The 23983-nt window shown below is 42.4% G+C and overlaps 1 protein-coding gene across 5 annotated transcripts in view; it reads left to right on the top strand.

Moving 5' to 3' along the window:
* ERAP1 (endoplasmic reticulum aminopeptidase 1) overlaps positions 1-23983 on the top strand; it is a 129561-nt gene that overhangs the window by 77930 nt on the left and 27648 nt on the right. The window contains exons 1-5 of one of the 5 annotated variants that reach the window (XM_045498820.1): positions 4663-4895; positions 11110-11653; positions 13411-13549; positions 16190-16324; positions 23155-23275. In XM_045498820.1, coding sequence (XP_045354776.1) covers positions 11127-11653; positions 13411-13549; positions 16190-16324; positions 23155-23275 — 922 coding nt within the window. In that variant the 5' untranslated portion in view covers positions 4663-4895; positions 11110-11126. Of the gene's footprint in view, positions 1-4662; positions 4924-11109; positions 11654-13410; positions 13550-16189; positions 16325-23154; positions 23276-23983 lie in introns of those variants that run through there. The other 4 variants (XM_045498811.1, XM_045498830.1, XM_045498842.1 and 1 more) reach the window with 4 other exon arrangements.

The raw sequence follows: 23983 nt of genomic DNA, 5'->3' as shown, positions 1-23983 counted from the left end.
AATTGACTGCACCTGTGATGATGAATGGAGAACAACAGGATTGGATTGGGGTATGGATTCTGCATGGTTGGATAGGTCCATTCAAGGGTCAGGTGGCTCCTTCTCTGGCATTAGTTCATTATAATTCTAATTCACACCTCAGTGAAATTACTAACTATTCAAGTTCTAGACATTCAAGTCACCCCCAAATAGTCAAAACTTTTAATATTAAATCCATAGCTAATGAAAGTCTATATGCTCAGTTTTTTGGTGATGTCATGGAAGGCAACGATATCATCACAAAATATTAGAATATTGTGCTGAATGCACACAGTGTTTATAAAAAGGTGGATGTCAATACTCAGAACTCATCCCTTATTTATTTATAATTTTTTTAAGTTTATTTATTTATTCTTAAGAGACAGAGACAGAGAGAACAAGCAGGGGAGGGGCAGAGAGAGAGGGAGAGAGAGAATCCCAAGCAGGCTCCTCACTGTCAGCACAGAGCCCAATGCTCCGTGAGACAGTGAGATAGTGACCTGAGGGGAAACCAAGAGTTGGACTCTTAACTGACTGATCACCCAGGTGCCCCCATCCCTAATTTAAACCATTTTTGAGAGTGATTATTTCATATGCTGTATTTCTTTTTTTATGTTTATTTATTTATTTTTGAGAGAGAGAGAGAGTATGAGCAGGGGAGGGGCAGAGAGAGAGGGAGACTCAGAATCTGAAGCAGGCTCCATGCTGTCAGCGCAGAGCCCGACATGGGGCTCGAACTCACAAACTGTGAGATCATGACCTGAGCTGAAATCAGATGCTTAACTGATTGAGCCACCCAGGTGCCCCTCATATGCCATATTTCTAAATGCTGATCTGATCTGGTCTTGTAGTATCTGAAAAGACAGATTCTGGGGCAGGTTTTCAGTCATTCAAACTTACAGTATAACCGAGCTTTGAGGAAGCTTAAAGGCAAGTAATACGTGTTATTGGTAGGAAAAGTTTTGATTCCCTTTTTTCCCCTCTCTCTGTCACATATACACACTCCAAAACTTACAAAGCCTGTGCCATGGAGCCATAGGCTCTCCTCCTTTCCTGGGGTCACAGTACTTTTCCTTTGGCTGCTTCCCATTGCCAGGGAAATTTCCGGGGCTCTCCAGAGTACACAGCAAGCAATTGTAAAGACTGGGCGATTGTGCTGTCCCAGCTTTATCAATGAGTCTTTGAAAAAATGGAGTTGTTCTTAGAGGATGCTTATCTGAAATTGAGTGACATTATCAAAATTACTTACATCAAGTTGGTTGATTAGAAATGTAGTTCAGGTTTAGGCTTCATTGGAATTTGGATTAATCAACTTCAAACAATGTGTGGGAAGCAAAGAAAAAAAAATCTCACGTTTCCCACAGAACACAAAAGACACTACACTACCTTCCTTCAAGTGAGTAGTGGAGTTAGTGGGTTATAAAATTGAGACTATGATTTGTTTGCTGTCTTAAAATTGCATGCAGCTGATACCCAATTCAACCAACCTTAATCCAAAACGGCTGCTTTATTGGAAAGATGCAGGATGGCCCACAAAACTGAAGAACTAGCCTCAGGAAGGAGGTAGTTTCATGCCAAGAGGGTGAAATCAGAAAATCTGCACAACAAAGGAATCTCTCAAACTCTGCTTCTAATTTCTTCTTTCCCTCTTTTGTGTGGGTTTCATATTCATAGGCAATGCCCCACAGTGGGAATTTGGCCAGGAACTCTAAGGCCATATTCTTCCAGCATTGGGCTCACAAAGAAAAAGGGAAAAAAAGAGGCTTCTCGGCTAGCATCAGCCAGAATAATGCTGGGCAAAGCCTCTGAATGTCCTGGCTTTTGTCATGGGCCAATCCTTGTGAGACAGGGAAACTGTAGGACTCCATGAAGAACTGCTGTTTTGGCTCCTTTTCCTGCTTCTTTTCTTCCTGCACCCCACCTTACACATGCCTTATAGTAAGTACAGTGTATCTCCTCCTTGTAAGGGTCAAGGAGTTAATGATTTTTTTTTTTTTTTTTTGGAGTCTTCCAGCACAATAGATAGCATCTAAGGAGTGACTAGGTGAGATCATCATTTATGTTTTCCAGACACCTTGACGCCAAGACCCTTGGCTCCAGGGGGTAAATGATTCGTGTAGGACACTTGAGCACTTGCCACCTTGTTTTGACCAGTTCCTAGGTGCCTGAGAGGACACCTACACCAGACCACAATTCTCAATAAAAACCCTAGACCTCAAGCAAAGACGAGACTCACTCTTCTTTCCTTTCTGAATCTTCAAAATACTCTGTCTGTATCTATACCCTCTCCATATCCTCAGTAAACTCTGCTCTCACTTCCTCCTGGCTTGCATTTGATTTCTATTCTGCATGAAGACAAGGACTCTGTTGGCTCGTCCTGTGGGATGCCCTCTGGGTTCTCAGACCCAGCAAGCCTCGGTCACTTGGACCAGTCACTGTGGCCAGAGAATGGGGTTGCTATGTTCATCCTAGACTAAGACTGAGTCATGTGACTATGAATTTACCAGAAGGAGGAAAAGAATGGGTGCTGAACAGACAAAAGTGGAAAAGAAAACCCCTAGAGACATTTCAAAGGTAGCAAAGTGTAACACTTGATGCTTGGCAAAGTGTTTGTCACAGAGGCAAACATACATCACACTTCCAAGTGCTCCATGCCTCTTATAAGTTAGATTTACAATCAATTTTACAGTTATTATTTTTTGTCCATAAAATATTCAAAATTACTTGAGGCTTCCTCATAATTATTTTTTTATTTGCTCAGCTTCAATACAGTTTAATATTCGTGGTGAATATTGTGATTGGCTTACTCAGTACATCTTCCAACCTTGTTTCAGAATTCCTCACTCCATTGCAGTCTGGAAAGCAAATACTTCTTTGCCCAGATCTTGCTCCAGAGCTCTGGGTGTACATTAGGCTCCGCCAAACAGAAGCACTGGCAGGAGAGTAGAATTTGACACTGAGTTTTAAGTGGAAAGAGAGGACAGGCTTGAGAGGTTGATTTTGCTGGGCAGACTGTAACATCATGACATGATTCTAGAGCCAGCGGCTGGGCTAACAACTGCCCAGTTTAGCAGATGGCTTCTGAGTTGTGACAAGAGAACCAGTTTCAATGGTGGCCAGGTTCTACATTGTGGTTTTGGAATTTGTTCTTGGAAGCTCCTCCTAGTGCGTGTTCTTTAAGCCTTCCCACTAATTAGGTGCCTCATGTAAAAGCCTGCAACAAATCCTTTTTAAATTAAATACCTTGAATGGATTCTCTTCTCTGTGATTGAACCCTGACTGATACAACATACAAATTAGTCTTTAAAATGTCACTGGTCATTTTGGTTATTTTTCCTTTCTGCCTTTTTAATTACGTGCATACAAAACCCAAAATGAGGTTGGCATTATTTGTTGCTTTCAATGAACAGGTGAATTGGGAAGTGATCACAGTCCCTAATGAGACAAGGTTTCCTAGATTCCTAGGGAACACCTGCTATTATTCAAAATGCCTGGTGGGAGATCTTCCATTTGCCTCTCCTGATCCACAAAGCACGCATGAGTTTACTGGACAGAAGTTCTCATGTGCGCAAACTGGATCACTCACTGACATCTGGAGGCCTTGGAGGCTACAGCTATCCGCTCACATTGTCACCACAGCTGCAGATGAAAACATCACCTGATCCCAAAGCCCATTTCTGGTTGAATTGTAATGAAAAAACTTCCCTTGATCTCACCTTGTTTGGGGCTTGGGACAGGATGTTAATTTTGTATCACAAAATACCCTTGACTGGAGACACTATGCAGAACAAAATCTATTCTGTTATTTTTCTAAAGGAAGAAAAAATTGAGAAACAAAGGTTGAGAAATTCTGTTTGAGTGCGGTACCCCAAATTCTCAAAGGGAAAGAGACTAAACTGAGAGGAGAAAGCCTGAGTATAGTAAAAAAAAAAAAAAAAAAAAGAGGTCTCACAGGGATTGGTCCACTCACCAACTTGTAGCATTTGGTGAGCATGAAAGCTTGCGTTTTCCTGTCTTATTATTTCATTTACCCTCGATTGTTTAAAGAGGGTTTTTCTCTTCTTTCTTTCTTTTTCTTTCTTTCTTTCTTTCTTTCTTTCTTTCTTTCTTTCTTTCTTTCTTTCTTTCTTTCAGTCTTAATATTCTAAGGGGAGCGTAGAAAATGGTCATTTGATTTGAAAAAGCAGAGGAAGGGTTTTAATATGGGGAGCAGCAAACGAGGGGGGAGGTCCGAGTCGCCCCTTGGTAGTGGTGGGGAAGTTCCAGGGAGGTATCTAACCCCTTCTTCCTCTGAGGCATCTCCTAGCATAACTCCTGTCCATTAAAAGTCCAGAAGTTTCAGCATTTCACACAACAAAGAATTGTTCTGGGTTCATTTTTCTTTCGGAGGCGGGCCAAGAGCTCCCAGTCCCTTTGCAGAGACGAGATGATGGACACCAGTTGAGTCCAACCTGCGTCGAGCCCGTCCAGGCTCCGTAGAGAAGCAAGCTCGAGGCCCGCCCGGGTCACCTACGGCCGCACCAACCCTTTTTTAATGCGCTCAACCCTGGGAGCGCCAAAGGCTAACCACTGTTGGGGGCGGGGGGGGGGGGAGGTTTCAAAGACCCACTCAGAGAAAATGATCTGCATTCATAAAGGGGTGCTCCTTCCCGCCCGATCTGCCCTGCGTTGCACCTCCTGTTTCCCTTACGTGCAGCACTCTTGCGAATTCCCGGCAGGGTTACGGCGGTCCCTCCGCACAGGTTTCCCTTGTCGCATCTCCCGCGCCTGCCGGGAGAGCGCAGGCAGCTGCGCACCTCGCGCCCGCCTGCCTCTGCCCCGGCCCCGCTTTCACTTTCTGTTCCGGGGTAGGCGAGGCAGGCGGCAGCGGCGCCAGGGTGAGTCGGCTCGGTTGCGGACCACCAGGTACAGCGCGCCCGTCCCCAGGACACCCCTCGGGGAGCGGGCTGCGGGGCTACAGAAGAGCAACCTCCGCGCGCCCGCCGGGGAGGCCCGAGGGTGCGGGGCGGAGGGCAGCGAGGCGCGTGGGAACGCGGGGCCGGGGCCCGGGCCCGAGTCCGCGGGGAGGGCGGCGGGCTCCGCGGCCTGCGGGTCCCGCTCGGGTCCTTCTGGGCCAGGAGAAGGCAGGGGGCGCAGGGCCGGTACTCCTACTCCGCGCGCTCTCGGCCCCCCCACTTACTGGAAGGCGGGAGCCTCGTCGGTGCTCCGCCTCGCGGCTGGGTTCCTGCCAAACTCCAAGTCCATCCGGCTCCCAAGTAGGGCCAAGTGGAGGGGAGGGGCGGGGTGGACAAGGGTTTGGCCGAGAGGGGTCCCCTGGGGATAGTTACCGGAGAAAAGAACGTGGCTTTGGGTTAACTGCTGGGTTGGGTGTGTTGAAGGATCAGAGTGCATAAATGTCAAGACCAGTTTTTTCCCTGCTTGTCTTTTATTGGCTCCCAGCCACTGTCTTCCCTTCACTCTGGCTCTAGCCGTGTTGTATTCAGATAAAGCTGTCCTATTTGAGCAAATTAAAGTTGCCTGTCTGGGTGCCTCACTCGCCAGGTGGGCCTGCACGTTAATTTCACGGAAGGAGAAGAAAAGACACTTCCTTAGCGTTTTCTGGAAGGTTCTTTGTGTAGGCCAGGTTCAGAAGGAAATGCTCAGTTTTCTGGTGAATGCCCAGAGAATTTGCTCTCAACTCAGGATGTGGTCAACAATCAAAAACAAGAACAAAAACGTTAAAAAAAAAAAAAAAATTTGGCCAGTGTTGTTTCTTTTCCCAAAGATTTGGAATTGTACGGATACACAGCACGTTTTCCGGTGGGCCTAAACAGAAAAATTTTAATGGGTTAAAAAAAAAAAATCAAGTTAATTCAGCATTTTTATTGTTACCAGCAGTGACCAACTGTTATCAATGCTTGTTAATTTAATTGTTCAGGACATTTTGGAAGAAAGACCCATTGCCTCTTGATGATAGATTTCACATTGAGTGGTGTTCAATAAAGGGAAGGGTGTAGTCACCCAGGATCAGTTGTCCCTGACTTCTTTGTGAGTGGGAAAAGTCCTGATCAGCAAGGGGAACCTAAATAAGGTTTCTTTTCTTTTCTTTTCTTTTCTTTTTCTTTTCTTTTCTTTTCATTTCTTTTTTCTTTTTTCTTCCCTCTAAATAAGGTTTCTAGAGTAACTTCCTGGCAGTGAAGTAAAGTTAGGTACTCTGTTACTGTTGCACTTTCATCTACAGCATTGGCTGTTGAAACATGCTTTATTTAGTAAGATCAGATGCCAAAGGAAGATACTTTTTAAAACTTTAAAGAAATGCAGTAAAGTACAGGAAGGTCCTTGAAAACTTTTATTTCTGTGCTCTAAACCTGTGTGTTCATCTACCTGCTTGATATTTTCTGCATCAGAAAATGTCTCAGAGACATCACAAATTAAACATTAAAAAGCGAACCCTTCATTCCCTCTCCTCCTTTGAAAACTGTTGCACCTCTGGTCTTCTCCATCTCAGTAAATGGCATGTATGACTAACCAGATGTTCATTATAGAAATCTGGCACCATTCTGATGTGTTCTTTATGTCACCCCCCCCACTTCTGGTTCACCCCAAGTGTAGATGTTGAGTACATCTATCTCTCTGTCTCTCCCCTCCCTTCTGTCACTCCTTCCCCTTTTTCTGGTGACACCAGTAGAGTACAAGCCACTAGCTTATTTTATTGAGACTAGTTTCTTTTCTTTTTTTAAAGTTTATTAATTTTGAGAGAGGGAGCACAAGCCAGCGGAGGAACAAAGAGAGAGAGAGAGAGATGGAGAGAGAGAGAATCCCAAGCAGGTTCTGCACTGTCAGTGCAGAGCCCCATGTGGGACTTGAACTCACAAACCTTGGGATCATGACCTGAGCTGAAATCAAGAGCTGGAACCTTAACTGACTGAGCCACCCAGCCACCCCTGTTGAGACTACTATCTAACTGGTTCCTTGGCCTTTACTCATGCTCCTTTCTTGTTCCACGCAGCTTTTAAAAATGTGAACTGGATCCTAAGACCTTCTAGCTCAAAACCCAGTGGCTTCTTATCGTACTTAGGATAGGATCCCAAATCTTTAACATGTCTACAGTCCACATGGTGGTCTGGTCCCATGTGGCCCTTTTCAGGTTCACTAGCCTTTATAACCAGCACTCTCTACTGTCTGAGAGCCTGCAAATATGCTTGCTGTTTCCTCTCTGGAAAACTCTCCTTCTCCCTCTTTTCTTAGCTAGTTTGAATTTGTCCTTGAAATCTCAGCTAAAATATCCTCAGAGAGCCCCAATATAAATCGGTCTGCCCTGTTATTCTCTTTTTCATATGTGTGGGTTTTTCCTACATAGCCCATTCCTCCCATCCCAGTTCCATAAGCTCTTTGAGGAAGAGGATGCATGCTATCTTACATTGCCAGTGTCCAGCAAAATCCTTGGCATATAATAAGCCCTCAATAAATATTTGTCAAATGAACAATTGAAAATATTTTAACACAGTCTAGGGGAGCCAGGGTGGTTCAGTGAGTTAAGTGTCCGACTTCAGCTCAGGTCATGATCTTGCAGTTGGTGAGTTCAAGCCCCACATCGGGTTCTGTGCTGATAGCTCAGAGCCTGGAGCCTGTTTTGGAGTCTGTCTGTCTCTCTCTCTCTCTGCCTCTCCCCTGCTTGTGCTCTCTCTCTCAAAAATAAATAAACATTTAAAAAAAAAGAAGATATATTAACTCAGTCCTTACAACAATGCTATGAGCGAGGTATTATCTCAACTTACACACAAACAAAACAAAACTGGGATTAAATAACCTGTCCAAGGTCATACAGTAAGTATGTGTCAGAGGAGGAACTCAAAGTCAGGTTTTCTTTTTCTTTACTGTAAGTGTAATATATATCATTATCTTACTGTAAGTGTAATATATTATCTGACAGTAAGCATTATATATTATTGATATAGCAATAGAGATATGTACATCTGTATTCTCACATTTATGCTGTCTACATTACATGTTCCATTTTGGTTCCCTGGCATTACATCCCCCTTTGAGACACAGCCATGTTCTCTTTGACCCCCTCCCCTCATCGACTCAACCTTGCAAAGCCTTTGATATGAGGTCTCCCTGCCATTTCCTTCAGCAGCCTGTAGACCTTGCTGTCAGCTCAGAACCAGTTGGAAATTTTCGATTTCCTCCTGGACTTTTAGAGACCATTTGGGGACTTTTGGAGTCCTCCCATGCCCAAACCTGACACCTTCAATGCACTCTCTACCATCTTGGGGTACAGGTAACATCCACAAAGCTACTGCCATCAGAAATTCAAAATGGAAGCATCACACAAATTCCCTTTATTTCTGCTCTCCCAACTTCAAAAGGAATCTGTCATTTTGCCCCTGCGCTGGAATTCTGCCTGAGGAAGTAGAAGTGGGAACTCTTTACCGCTTTGGTGTTAAACTTTACTCTTCTCCTTCAAATTGCTTCACTTCTCAATGGCTGGAAGCATCCTGTAGCTGGCTGCTACATGCACACACACACAAAACAAGAAACACGTGAACAAACAAAAAAACCTGTTCTTAGAATGGGCGTGAACCTTTGATTCTGTCTTCTCTTGTGCCTCTGTGAGTGATTGTCTCTGCTGTGTTGGTACCCTTTCTGTGGGGAAGGCGGATTTAAGCACCTTTAAATGTGTGTTTGGGAGGGGAGCAGGATGGACGATGAGGGCCTGGGGACAGTGCATCAGTTATTACCTTGAAGTTACATCCCTCTGTGTGGGGTTCAAGGGGTGAGACCAGGGTTTGCCAAGGATTATCTAGGAGGTTCTCAACTTGGCTCTCCAGGAGAATCTCTAGATGAAGGTTTTTAAAAATTCTGATGCCCTGACCTCATCACCATAGATTTCAGTTTAATTATTCTAGACAGGGATCCAGGCACCTGTCATTTTAAAAGCCTCCTAGGTGATGTTAATATGCAGCCGGAGTTGAGAACCGCTGATACAGAGGTAGAATCCCATGTACCACATTGTAGCATTACTACTTTTCTTATGTGATCTGTGTATTCAGGAGCCAGAGGAGTTTGGGGGAATTAGGATCACTTACCTGGACTCATCTGGCAGGGATCCTTTCCTGGCAAACACCCATTAGAGAGGCGTCTCTGTCTAAGAGAAATATGCTCAGTTCTCAGGTGTGCTTGCCTACTCTCTTAAAATTCACATTCCTTTTGTGTCCTATGACCTTTAAAATAAAGTACAAAATACAGTCTGCAGAATGACTCCCAGCGTGCTTTGAGCGTCATTTGGAGTCACTTCCCTCCTTGCCTTGTGAATAATCATTATGCATGCAGTTCTCCTAGGGTTTCTTCTGTCCACATTGATTGCCCAGCCAGCCCTCCACTTTCTCCCTTTGTGCTTTAACTCCCGCCCTGGTTTCCTCTTCCTTCAGTGCCTTTAATGCCCTCCCTTCATTTTCAAATCCAACCCTTGCTTCCAAACCATGCTCCAATGCTGGTCTTGCAGGAAGGAATCCCAGAGTCACTGTGCAGCCAAAGTCACTCTCTCCCTTCTCCCCCAGCACTGTCTTTTATTATTATTCCTAAAATGCTCCACACTTTCTCTGTTGCATTTCATTGTGTATGAATGTTTCCTGCCTTTCCAGATTTTGAAGTCCTTGACTGTGGGATTTGTGTTGTGTATTATTTTATCCCACACAGTACTCAGCACATGGCCTTGTATGTAGCAGGCATTCAACATATATTTGTTAAATAATTGCAAGAGAGAATCCTGGGGATTGCTATGTTTATCACAGACTATTGGTGTGAACTCTTTAAGTCATTCCTGGCTAAATTAATATTAGATTAACTTTTGGTATGACAATTTGACAAAGATGCCGGCCACTGTTATTGAAGGTTACTGTTAGGGATACTTGCCTCCCCACAGTCCTGGCCACTCAGCATCTGTGTCTCCTTCCTATGCTTCCTCTATGTTAGTGATTTTCTACTTTATAAGCTTGGTGGGGAGCCAGACCTGTCCCTTCCTGCAGAAGCTGTGAAATCGAGATTGTTGCTTTTTCCGCCTCCCTGACGGGCTGGCGGTGTGGATACCTGACCTCAGCTGAGAGAAGTATTGCCAAATTGCAGGGGCAGCAGAGACCTTACATTGGCAGTGGCTGCAGCAGTGGCCAGCGTCTGATCCCTAGGCAGAAGGGTGGCTTCCTCCAGTGTGGGTCCAGTGTGGGTGGGAGTGGTCACCTGGCCAGTTTCTCTGATATGGTTCTGGTGTCCATCTTTGCCTGTTTTATATATTTATTTAAAAAAAAAATTTTTTAAATTTTTTTTTTCAACGTTTATTTATTTTTGGGACAGAGAGAGACAGAGCATGAACGGGGGAGGGGCAGAGAGAGAGGGAGACACAGAATCGGAAACAGGCTCCAGGCTCTGAGCCATCAGCCCAGAGCCTGACGCGGGGCTCGAACTCACGGACCGCGAGATCGTGACCTGGCTGAAGTCGGACGCTTAACCGACTGCGCCACCCAGGCGCCCCTAAAAATTTTTTTAAACATTGTTTCATTTTTGAGAGCGAGAGAGTGTGAGTGGGGAAGCGGCAGAGAGGAGACAGAATCTGAAGCAGGCTCCAGACTTCGAGCTGTCAGCACAGAGCCTAATGCAGGGCTTGAACCCACTGACCATGAGATCATGACCTGAGATGAAGTCAGATGCTCAACCGATTGAGCCACCCAGGCGCCCCAATCTTTGCTGTTTTATGGGGCTGGTTTCCCAAATGTCCTGACAACTCTGTGACACATTTGATGAACTACTTAGTGAGCTTGTTCTTCAACCAAGAACGCTGAATGATAGAGTTCATTTAAATTTGTAAAGCTAAATGATACTTTTTAAGTAGATATTAAGATTGGTGCTAACCATAAACTTCTTTCTTCTATGAATCAGTAACATAGGGAAGGTAATTTTACTTTCGGGAAAAGACCTAAACCTTTTGAAAGTTTGTATCTGTATCTGTTAATCCTGGGTAGATACAATGTGAAATTATGCAATCTTGATAATATTTTAGTGACTCAATTTTTTTTTCCTTGGGGTGGGGGGTCTTTTATACATTTGTGCCACTAGGTAGTGTGAGCAAGAAGATGATATCTCTGTCCGTCAAATGGCCACTTGGAACCATGCCGCTTCTACTGTCCTCACTGTTGATTCTCTTAACTGTGTCAACTCCTTCCTGGTGTCAGAGCAGTGACACCTCGTCTCCAAAAGCTAGTAATGGGTCACCATTCCCTTGGGATAAAATTCGACTTCCTGAGCACATCAGCCCGGTTCATTATGATCTCATGATCCATGCAAATCTCACCACTCTGACTTTCGAGGGAACCACTCAAATAGAAATCACAGCCAGCCAGCCTACCACTACCATCATCCTGCATAGTCACCACCTGCAAATATCTAAGGCCACCCTCAGGAAGAGAGTTGGAGAGAGACTGACTGCAGAACCGTTGAGAGTTCTGGAATACCCGCTTCATGAGCAAATCGCACTTCTGGCTCCCGAGCCTCTGGTTGTTGGGCTCCTGTACACAGTTGTCATTGACTATGCTGGCACCCTTTCTGAGCATTTAAATGGATTTTATAAAAGCACCTACAGAACCAAGGAAGGGGAATTAAGGTACTTTTTTTCTATTTTTTTTAAAAACTTCAAGTGCTGCCCCCGTACTAAATTTATGATTTCATATGGATTATCTCTTAAAACTCCCTTGATCATTGAATGCTTTTCCTTGTTTTGATTTTGCGTTTCATTTATACAGCTAAACATGGCCACTAGATTCTTTTTTGTGTTTTTGGATGTCATGTTCCATTCTGTTTTAACCAGTTTTCTTTCCTTCAGCTCTGTCAAAGTACCTGTTTGTTTATTTAGTTAGATTTCTGGCATATAATCAATGTTTTTAATTCTCTCGGTCTATGTATTAGTTTTCTACAGCTGCTGTAACAATGTATCATAAACTGAGTGCCTTAACACAACAAAAATTTATTCTCTCACAGTTCTGGAGGCCAGAAATTCAAAATCCAGGGCTACACTCTCTACATCTCTGAGAAGAATCCTTCCCTCCCTCTCTCTAGTCTGTGGTGGCCCTCCTTTGTTGGCATTTCTTGGCTTGCAGCTACATCAGTCTGGACTTGGCCTCTGCTGTCACATAGCCATTCCCCAGCTTCCCTCTTCTTGTAAGGACACTCGTCTTATTAGGGCCCAACCTGATGGCCTCATCTTAATTTGATTACATCTGCAAAGACCCTATTTCCAAATGAAATCACATTCACAGATACTAGGGATTAAGACTTCAACATATTTTTGGAGGATGTAATTCATCCCATACAGCCTATAAGAAAAGTTTTTTTTCTCAGTTAAAACTCTTTTTAGAGATCCTCACCTGCCTTTCTCTTGTTCTGTTTTTAAGAAGGTATAATCTATTTTGGGAGATTTTATGCTGAATTTTAAAATCAAATTTTATTTGCTAGTAGATTATAGTCACTTATTCTTCTGATTCCATATTATTCTTTTGAGGTTAAAAAAAGGTCAGATGCTACCAAAAAGAATGTTTTGAAAAGTCAATTTTATCCCTATTATGGCCCCTAGTGATAACCACTACTTTTATTTTGGGGATCATCCTTCTAGACTTCTTTTTGGATATGGTTATACATAATGTAAGTGGAGCTATGTTATATTTTCTGGTTGTATAAGGAATTTTATTTTAATATGTTGAGGAGATGTTTCATATGAATGACTATTCTTATACATCATTTTAATGACTTTATTAAAATGTATGTTTTGCATTGATTTAACTAATCCACCATGATGGATGTTTCCACCTTTTCAGCAATAGCAGTATCTTTGAAAATCATTTCCTTGGAATAAATGCCTATAAACAAAATTGCTAAGTTAAAGGGTCTACAATCTTTTGATATTCCTTGCCACAATCCTCATCCCTAACCAATAATGTATCTGGGCAATCCTTTTAGAACCAAAAAGCCAACAGGTATGTCTCTTTAATTTACATTTCATTGGTTGTTGAGGAAGCTGGGCAGTTTTTGATATGTTTATTGACTATTTATAGGCCCTTTCTCAGTGAATTGCCTGTTTATGACCTGCCTGCTATTCCACATGGTTGTTGTGTATACTCTTACTCATTTTTAAGTGTTCATTGTCTGTCAAGGCTATTAACCCTTTGTCAGATAACTTGCAATTAATTTTCCCAGATTTTTACTTGTCTTTTTACTTAGTTCATGATAACTTTTGTTGAAACATTTGTTTTAGTAGTGAAATCAATAATTGTGTGGTATCTTTAGGAATTAAAAACCAAACATACATCTATTTTGGAGTCCCTGGTGCTTTATATTATATTTTTATTTCACTCGCCATAATTTTAGAGTACTTGCATCAACACATTTTGAACCTACTGCAGCCAGAATGGCCTTTCCCTGCTTTGATGAACCTTCCTTCAAAGCAAATTTTTCAGTCAAGATCAGAAGGGAGCCAAGGCACCTGTCCATCTCCAATATGCCACTGGTGAGTCTGAACTCCTGTATATCTACTCACAGGAAACATCTATTGATAGGCTGTGCCTTGCATTTCCCCAGTGACAGTTATTAACATTCAGGTCACCTGTGTTATTTGGTTTATTGCATGACTTTTCTTATTTCATTCCCAAGCTATCCTTTTGTTTCAAGCAACAATTTATTTGTAGCCAAAGAAGAAACTGTCCCTAAAACTAGGAAGATTTCAACACAAGTCTCATTCCAGGTCATTGATACTGACAGGAGGGAAACTGTGTAAGGAATCAGGGCAGGTTTAAACGAGAGTGCCCTTCCCAAAGTGCTTTTGCCTTCACTTTGTCTTATGACCTTTTGAAAGGATTTTAAAGGGAACACTTTGTCAAATAAGGCCATATTTCTCGTATATAGTTATTTTCTATAATTTCTATATATGATAAACTAATACTAGCTATATAATTTGTAACTATATGCATAAAATTGGGCTGACAGAAAAAAAAGTAATCTTTTTGGAATATCATGGTATAAAAGGTAAGTAGTGATAGATAGCTCAGTTCCCTTTAAGGAAACCACTATCCTTCAATACCAAAGCAAATATGGACAGTGTTCCATCTGATTTTCAAAAGTGGTGAGAAAATGGCCGTGCCAAATGAATAAAGCTACTCAGTAAGTGCCCCTAACTCTAAGCTGATTCTGGCAGCTCAGAAAAACTCATCTGCAGGGCTATCATTCTGCAACTGGTGCACATCAGCTCCTAAAACACACGCAGGCTTTGTTCAGAGAGCTCACTGTGGATGACACTCAGGTGGAACTGACTTGGCCCAGAGGCTTCAAGGGTATACCAGCTCCTTCCTGTGCTGACCAAGGAGGCAAAATCTTAGCACATAGGGACTCTGAGAGCCACAGCCAGCATCTAGGACAGTACCTTGCAACTCTAAAAACTCTGTAGAGCCCCTCCCCCACTGAATACCATAAAAATCCCTTCCTCAAACAAGATTCTGACAGCCCCCCTCAGAGGGCTGTGCTCTGTTCTGTGAAGAGCACTCTTCTGCAAATTTCTGCCAGCTAAGAACTTCTGTCTACTCCACCCACATTTGTATATGAAAACACAGGAAACAATTGTGCTGTTTTTCTGATATAAATTTGAGATAGAGAACATGGTGGTTCCAATTAACATTCCATCCCTGGGATGGGAATGTGTTCTCTAATTACAGAATCACAGCTTTAAGAGAATAAAGCACAGAGATAAGATGGAATCAAGGGGAATACTGATGACCAAAAAAGATTAGTGGAGAAACTTGTAGGTTTTCAGGAGGTAGGCTAGGAGCTCCAAAGGCTTCACAAGGATGGTGGAGCTAAATCCATAGGTATCTAAGACCTCTAGGAGAGGAAAATCTCTAATGTAATTCTTGCCTCTTGGACAGGAAAGCCCTCCCATTGGCAGAAATCTTATAGGATCAGCCTGAACTCAGGCTGCGGACCTGGAGTTTGGGGGAAGGACAATGGGGTCTCAAAGGATCATTTCAGTGGCTGGAAAAGCAAATAGACCATTGAAATATTGAATTGTTTGGGCAGTGGGCAAGATTTAATCACACTTAAAGGTTAATTAATTAACTTTAATTAATTATTAAAATTTCCTCTGCAATTTCCTAGTAAATAGCACAACTTCAGGAATGAAAATTTTGACTAGGGCAGAAGGCATTTAAAAAGAAGAGGTAATTTGGACTTTTTTCCAGAGTAAACCTGGGTCGACTATCAGAGTCAGGACTTAAGTGAGCAAAGAGTGGCCATCACACACACATAGCTGGTGGTTGGTTGGTATTAAAAAGAAGCACAAGGGCACCGAAATAGAGGTAGAAATAAGATTTCAGGAAAAATGCATGTGCTAACATGGAATTTCCCAGGCTGGTTCTCCTCTTGTTCTCGTTCTCCAAGCTCACACCCCAGTGCTGTGTGTTGCCTGAGGTATTACACTTCCCTTTTTGGAAGCAGACCTCTTAGACTATACCGCCCTCACCCCCACCCCACTGCAAGGCTTCTCCCTTATTGCACTTAAAGCTGATTCCAATGAAGCAAATCAGAGTTTGGAGGAAGCTTTGCCATGTCAGGCCCAGGCATGGCTTACTTTCAGTTTTTTAGGAAAATAGAGGCTCTATTTAAGCTGTACATGGTTACATGTTTTCCCACAGGAAAAAAAAAAATTAGACATTGTATTTCTAGATAATTCTCAAACCTGTATTTATGGTCAGGTGGACTACCTCTTAGCGAAACCACCAATCTCAGGTTTGCTTTGTCCCATTCATATTATTAATCCTCATGTACCAGATATGAGTTAGTTTGCAACCATCTGGGGTATTGAAAAGAAATTTAGTGATGATAGTTGCACAACTGTAAATATAAAAAAACACTGAACTGTATACTTCAAAATGGTGAATTTTATGATATGTGAATTATATCCCATTTAAAAAAATTGAGTAGAATGGTCTTAATATCTAAATTATAGTCAGGTATTAGAAAGAGAAATTTTAAAATAATTATATAAATATTGTGCTATGTACTTTCAATATTATGTCTGGTGGTAAGGAGATTTCTGTTTATAAACTGTTTTCAATGCATTGGATAATTGGATTATTTGCTGATTTTATTCTGATTTTAGGTTAAATCTGTGACTATTGCTGACGGACTCATAGAAGACCATTTTGATGTCACTGTGAAGATGAGCACCTACCTGGTGGCTTTCATTATTTCAGATTTTAAGTCTGTTAGCAAGATGACCAAGAGTGGAATCAAGGTGAACCTGTGATTGTCACATAGGGTGGCCAGCTTGTCCTGATCTGACACTGTCCTGGTTTTAAAACTAGAAGCCCCACATTTTGGGCACATCCCTGAGTCTTAGCCCAACCAGGAAGGTTGGCATCCTATTGTTACAGATGCTCGTATTTATAATGAAGTTCTAACACAAAAACATGCGGAGAGGCTTGGCCTGGCCTAGATCATGGTCCTGGCTCCACCTTTAGCAGGCATTCTGACCTTGACTCTGCTCCCTTTGGAACTTAGTTTATATTTCTTTAAAATGTGTAAGTTGGACCAGATCCTGCAGTGTTTTCTGAGGTTGCCTCTGGCTGTCACTTACTGCAGTTTAGAAGTAAATGTCACTGACTACCTGAGCAGAGGATTTCTGGCCTTGAGTAGGAAGTAGAATAGAGCAGTCTGTTTGGAGTATTAAATGACTCTGAGGAGAGCATTTATGCCAGCTAATACTGGAATACTGGAGAAAAGATCTTGTTTCAAGGAGTACTTGCCCCTTTTCTGGGTACCATTGCATAAGGAGCAACCTATTCAACTATATGTTGTTGGGCTCTGAATGCAAATAAATTTTTTTTTTTTTTTTGGAGAAGAGGAGCTTTAATTTGAAGATGCCTAATTTATTTATGCTGGTTTTCGCTGAGGCCTGAGTAGATAGGACTTCTGGGTTGGTGAAAGTGTGCAGATTTCAGCGAGAGTGGCTTGCCTGGAGATGGTATGGAAACTCTGTGCCTTTTCCCGTACCTTGCCCTGCACATCTCTTTCTCGGTTACGTCCTTTTATAATAAGTAAAATATTCATCTGAGTTTTGTGAGCTGCCCTAGCAAATTAATCGAACCTAAGGGGGAGGTCTTTGCAACCTCTAGTCTGTAGCCTGTGGGTCAGAAGCACAGATGGTAACCTGGACTTGTGAATATCATCTGAAGTGGGGGTGGGGACAGTTTTGTAAGACTGAACCTTTATGTTGTGGAATCTGGTGTGTCTCTGGGTAGTGTCAGAATCGAGTTGGAACTGTGGGACACTCAGGTGGTGTTGGAGAACTGCTTGGAGGTGCGGGCATAACACCCCCCAACACACACACACACACACACACACACACACACACACACACACACACATTGGAATTAGGTTCAAGAATTCTTTTTACCTATTAGTATTTTTAGGCCTTTTATTTCTTTAAACACATTAAACGTTTTATATTCTAGTTAACTGTCCTATCTGAAGTCTTTACGTGTCTCATTCTGTGATTTGTTGTTTCTGCTGGTTATTGTTTTGTTCCTGTGTGTATATTGAACTTACACTACCTGAGTTAACGGTGGGTTCTTCCACAGAGAATTTGTTTGCTCCTGGAAGATGCCTGGGAGCCCTTACCAGCCCATGAACCGCTTTAAATCAAATTATTAGCTTCAGGTTTTTGAGCCACCTGGTTATTGTGAGTCCAGTTGCTAACCAGCATGAAGATTAACTTGCTGATTCACTCAGGACTTCCCACAACCTCCTCCATATGGTACCAAGACTTGAAAAAGGCATTTTTTCCCCCTTGCAGTCTCCTTGAGGAAGGGGATGGCTATTTTCAGTTTATCTTTACAGAAAGGGTATGGTCCTATAGGGTTCAACTTTATGCATGGTGCATATAATGTTGGGCTTTCCCCCCTTGGACGGGCTCTGGACTTTGTCTTCTATCCCCTGAGACCTTCAATGCTGTGAAAACCAAAGCTCAAGTCCATCTGTGTTAGGTTAGTGTCCTCAGGACAAAAGCTGGCTGCAGAGCTCTTCTGTCTGGGAGGGTCCTACTGTTATTCATTTCTGGCATTTAAGTTTTCTTTACTTTTCCATTATTCCATAAGAACATTTTTAAAAAGACCTTTTTGTTTACGTTATCCAGCATGTTGTAGTTTTCACAAGGGGACTTGGTCAGAAATAGGTGGCATTAATACAAGAAATCGAACTTCCAATTTTCTTCCTAAGTGGCAACCATATTCCACAAAATGAAACTGTTGATGTCCATCTTCCATACAATTGTGGAGATGTCATAGACTCTGGATCTGGAGTTCTCTCTTGTCCATCAAGAGAGCGGACACAGGATTAAAATGAGACAGAGGCTAATATCCGGGAGGAGACAAGAACCCTGAGTTAAGGGTCCTTGCTTCGTTTTTATTAGGATCAGAAGGCTTACAAGTGTGATGGCTGTGCACAAAGAGACAGTGAAACTGTGAACATTAACTCATGTGTTGGTGAGAAAAAGTGATCTTGAAGGTATGCAGTGTTAGGGGTTTGGGTCAATACAAAGCAAAGTCCTGGCACTGGGCAGATGGTTGTTTATGGCAGGCATGAAGCCCAAGTTATGTTAATATGTTGATTTACATAAATTTCACCATGGCTAACAGTATGAGTGAAGAAAGGCCTAGCTTCCAAAGATTAACAAGCCAGGGTCCTTTTAATTTCCCTTTATGTGCAGAAATTATAGGGCCAGACAAGCCTCTGTCCTTCCAAAAAAATGTTCTGTCTACTAGATTGGTCAAAGGATATGGTCTTATTTGAATATTTTGTTTCAAGATGTCCTCTAGGACCCCTGTCAATAATGGTCCAATTGCCCCAGTGAAGATTATGCTCAGTCTCTCCATAACAGGTTGTCCAAGGAATATTATTCCAGGGGTGGTCTGAATACTTGAGACTAGAGCAAGCTAGAACATTAGGAGTGTGAGATATGTTTGTTTTTTGAGGTATATCAAAGCTTGTGGCTGAGAAAAAGGTAAAATTGGCCTTTTAGAGATTTTGGTCTGTACATGTAAAAGCCAGTTGATTCTTACTTTGAGACAAGCAGATAGATTGCTAAGTTTGGTAACACACATAGGAGGTGCTGGAATAAGCCACCATTGAGGTCTTGGCATATAAAGCCAATGCTCTTGTTCAGTTTGGAAGGGCAGGTTAAGATTGGCTCCTCCCATGAATTCAGTGTCATTATTGCTAACAGGAATATCCAGATCTAGGAGTGTTAAGCTGTCAAATATAGGTGGGTTAAGGAGATGAGCCCAATATGAATATTGAGCTTGGCCCGGACAAATGAGGACAAGGAGAAGAATCAGGGTTACGTGTATCGAATTCCTGTCAATGATGGAGATCATGGCCATCAGATGCAAGTCAGGGGTATATGCAATACCATTGTGTTGTAAGAGGATGCCGGCCTGGTTAGACAGGAGGTTAAGGCTTCCCCATGTTATGTTGCATTTATGGAGTGGCTTCAGGATGAGGAGTCAATGAAGAGGCTTCTTCCATCTTGAAAAAGGGGGGCTGGTGGCTGCTCATTAAGAGTCATTCTCTGGAAGTACTGGTTCATTGGAAGATATCCAGGGGTCTCCATGGTATGGCTTCACCAACCAACAGAGAGGGGATCCATAGAGGTCCGGAATCTGAAAGAACACAAACATATCCTCCTCAACCCCAGGTGAGAAGTTTAGTGGGCCCAGTCCATGTGGGCCCCCTTTCAGGGGTTTGGTATAGCACCGTAGGATGAGAGGGTTTATCTGATTTTGAAGAATGTCACTCAGCTGCTGTTAGTCTTTGAGGATTAAGATTTAAAAAGTTAAGAGTAATCATAGCATGATCAAGAAGGAGCTGACGTTGTAATGTAGATAGCCATGGGTATCTCTCCCTTTTTTGTTTTTTTAACATGTTTTTGAGCATACTATGTGCTCCTTTTACAATTTCTTGGCCTTGTGGATTATGAGGAATGGGTAATTCCAACCAAGGCTTAAGTAAAACAACTTAAAAAGGGCATGCTGTCCTGTCATTTTACCCTTTTTGTTAAAATTTTATTTATTACCTTTAACAAAAATGTATGCTCATTTTTTATATCTTTCTTACATATCTCTTACTTTTTTATATACAGAGTTACTTTCCTTATTTCCATTAGCCTTAATTATATTTAGCAGAATTTTAACTCTTAGAAACCTTAGTCTCCATTGAAAACAAAGTAGTAATCAATTGTAAACCATCTGTTACATAAGAAATTTTTTAGGTGGCAGACTTATGGATCCATTAAGCATAAAGCATGCTTTTTAATAGATTTAAATGTCCTCAGTATTTTTGTCATAGAAACCAGAAGCACAAACCTACGGTTAGTAAGCAATGCTTTACCATTCCATTTGATTTGGAAGAGGCCTAAATGTTCAATAGATGTAATTTATCATTTAAGCAAAATGTTAAAGTTTCAGGTTACCAAAGACCCTGAAAGCTATTTTAACAATTACCCATGAAAACTATGAGACAAAGTTAACCATTACTTTAAGTCATCCTTTGGCTGCCAAATTGGAAAAGAGATAACATGTACTTATTTGACCTTCAGTGAACCTTAGTAGAATAAAGTTTTATTATTTAATTTTGATAATTTAAAAGACATGTCTATCTTAATTACATTTTATCTGTGTCCTCTTAAAAGTTTACCATTGTCAATTTTTTCCCGTGGAACCAGTGAGCAATTCTAAAGTGGGTGGCCCTAGTCTAAGGGGGTATTTTTTGCTCTTAGGAGGAAGAGTTGATGCTGCCTGAGGCATTGAAGAGCCAGATATGCAGGTTGCATCCCAGTTGGTGCAGGACCCTGAGGAGTGGGAAGGGAAGGCCTAAAGGGTGAGGTGCCCACAGTTGGCCTGAAGGCAGATAAAGGCATAGAGGGCAGAGAAAGAGTTCTCGTGGTCCTAAAGCCTGTTAGCTCAGATAGATGAGCAGATACAGATTTTTGTTTTGTTTTGTTTTCCACTTGTGGAATTAGGCAGTCTATGTCAGGCCACAGAAGACAGAGAAGTTCCCCAAGACAAAAGGAGTTTTGGCAGCTGCTTGGGAATATTCCTTAAAACCTCCATCCTGAGGTAGACTAACCAGAGACAGTTGGCTCTAATTATCGTAGTCATTGACCAAGGAAATGAATGAGGGAGAAACCCCCACGTGTAGTTAGAGTAGCCAGAGTATATTGGGAGTAACAGAGAGAGAGAGTCCCCTTTAAAAGAGACGGCCTGTGTAAAATAAGTCATACTATTTTAGTGCATTGTTTTGCTGACAATGATTGGAAGCTGAGCTTGTTGCCTTAGTTGGGAACATTGTCCTGTACTGGACAGTTGTTCAAAAGACGCTGGAATAGCAGCGTCAAAGTTTTGCATAGCACGAGTTACACAAGCGTCATGAAACTCTTGGGCATAGACAGCATACTGGGCTGGAGTCAAAATGATTTTTATGAGAGAGCCCCAGTCCTAGGCACACATGGAATAGTGCCACAAATAGTTTCTAAAATGCAGATCGTAAAAGGGCTGTGGAGCCATACAGCTGAACTGATTTCTGCAATTCCTTTACTATTTGAAAGAGCAGGCCTTCACGGACGTATTGCCCGTTTTGCCCGACAACGGGAAATACCTGGAATTCACCGGCCTTCTGGGCTTCTTAATGCACTTTTGCATTGGGGTGAGGACTTTATCAGAACCAGTCGGTGAGGTTTCTTGAGGCTCGATATCGTCCCACCCTTTGGAGAGAGGGTGTGTATCTTCTGGCTGTAAAGGCAGTGAAGGCACAGGCTGACTATAAAAAAGCCTAGGGTTTTCCTCTTTTTTGGGTAATTCTATATCTTTATATGCATCGTCTGAACTCAATGGGAGAAGGGCAGTATGGACAATGGACCAAGTAAGGATTACCTCAGGGGAGGACATTAGCCACCTCGGAATGCTGAGATTTTAATGTTTTCCCCACTTGCTCCCAAGTATCAAGATCATAAGTTCCTTGTGATCTGATATCTGAGGCAGTGTTGCTGGGTAATCATAATTCAAGGAGTGCTTTCTGAGTGAAGATAGTGCCAGCCACCTTTCCCAATGATTGTAAAATATGAATGTACTCTTTCTGCTCTGGGGATAGGGAGTCTCCCATAATAAATCTCTCCAAAGTTCCGCGGCAGCAAATCCTAATATAGTTTTGCTTTTCTCTTAGTTCATCAGGAAGAGATTGTAATCTGGTGCATTTTTCTTGGAGCTCTTTAGTCGGTCCATGGCATCCCGCAGTCCTTGAGTTGCACCGCCTTCTGGCCACGTCAGGCCTGGGTCACCATCTGTTGTAGACTTAGGGTCTGGAGTTCTCTCTTCTCCAGCAAGAAATCGGGACGCAGGATTCAAATGTGAGGGAGGCTAACGTTTGGGAGGAGACAAGAGCCCCGAGTAAGGGTCCTTGCTGTGTTTTTATTAGAATCAGAAGGCTTAAAAGCGTGATGGATGTGCACAAAGAGACAGTGAAACCATGAACATTAACTCACAGGTGTGAGGAAAAGGGGGTTTTGCAGATATGCAGTGTTAGGGGTTTTGGTCAACACAAAGCAAAGTCCTGGTGCTGGGCAGCTGGTTGTTTATGGCAGGCATGAGGGGCGTTGTCTGCTTATCCTAGCTTGTGTAGGGGACAAGAGAGTGAGAGCATGCTACCTCAGGGACATCAAGGTACCTTTCTTTGCTAATAAGCTCCCCTCTGGGCAACTTTGGCCTGTTGCGGTTGGGCAGCAGCCCTATATACCTGTTACCTAGGGCTGGGCAACAGCCCTATTTACCTGTTCACCTATTCTGGACCTTCCCTCCCATGAAAGCAGCTTTCTGATTCTGTACTAAATTGGGGCGCTTCGGCCCTGAATATCTAATCTTGGTTACCAAATCTTGGGTGCTTTCATCCTGTGGCTTCCTATTTCTTTATGCCTTGTTAACCCATGGGTGCAAGCTCAGAGAATTCCTAAGTTTATTCCCCACGTGGAGAGAAGCCACTATGGCATTTGAGTAACTAACTGTGCTTTCTCTTCAGGTTTCCATATATGCTGTGCCAGACAAGATACATCAGGCAGATTATGCACTGGATGCTGCAGTGACTCTTCTAGAGTTTTATGAGGATTATTTCAGCATTCCATATCCCTTACCCAAACAAGGTAGAAATTTTGCAAGATTATTTCAAGTTGTGGCATTTAATGACCTCAGCTATGTATTATATCCCCATAATTGGCATTCCCATGGTATCTCAGCAGCCCTTCAAGTCTAGACCTCTGGCAGGAGAAGGTTGCTCCTTCTCACCCCTAATCTATACAGTAAATTTCTAATAATAGCAGGAGCAGATCTTGATAAGATTTCTGAGGCACATGTCATGGTGATAATTTTACCTTCTGACCTTAAAGATAAACTCAGTTGTATTAGTGGGCAGACAGCAAAGGGCAGGAGCTGCATCTTTTTCATTATTTGCACATATTTGGTAGAAATAGGGTGCTCAATAAATTTTTATTAATGAACACATTTACACAGTGTAAGGAAAATCTGCAGTTTCCTTCTTAAATGGGCTTTTAAAACTATTATTTGTTTGAGATTTTAGGTGTATGGGAGTCGAGGGCATCCAAAGTCAAGTGTATAATTGAGGAAATTATTATTAAGAGTATCCAATCCCTGAATTCCTTGTCAGAAAGTTAGAAGAGGAGTCAGAAGGCCCGAGGCCCCAATCTGACTTGGTCATGCAACAGCAGAACAACCCTGAATCACTGAGCCTCTTTTTCTAGGTTGTGATAAGTTCTTTTTTTTGATCCCTACTCCCATCCGTTCTGAAAGTTAGTGTGTTTGGGCAATGTCTAGTTTAGGGACTGTTAATACAT

The sequence above is a fragment of the Leopardus geoffroyi genome, chromosome A1 (assembly GCF_018350155.1).
Source record: "Leopardus geoffroyi isolate Oge1 chromosome A1, O.geoffroyi_Oge1_pat1.0, whole genome shotgun sequence".
NCBI classification, from domain to species: Eukaryota; Metazoa; Chordata; class Mammalia; order Carnivora; family Felidae; genus Leopardus; species Leopardus geoffroyi.
Note: the sequence above shows the minus strand (reverse complement) of the source record. Positions and strands in the feature narration are given on the sequence as shown.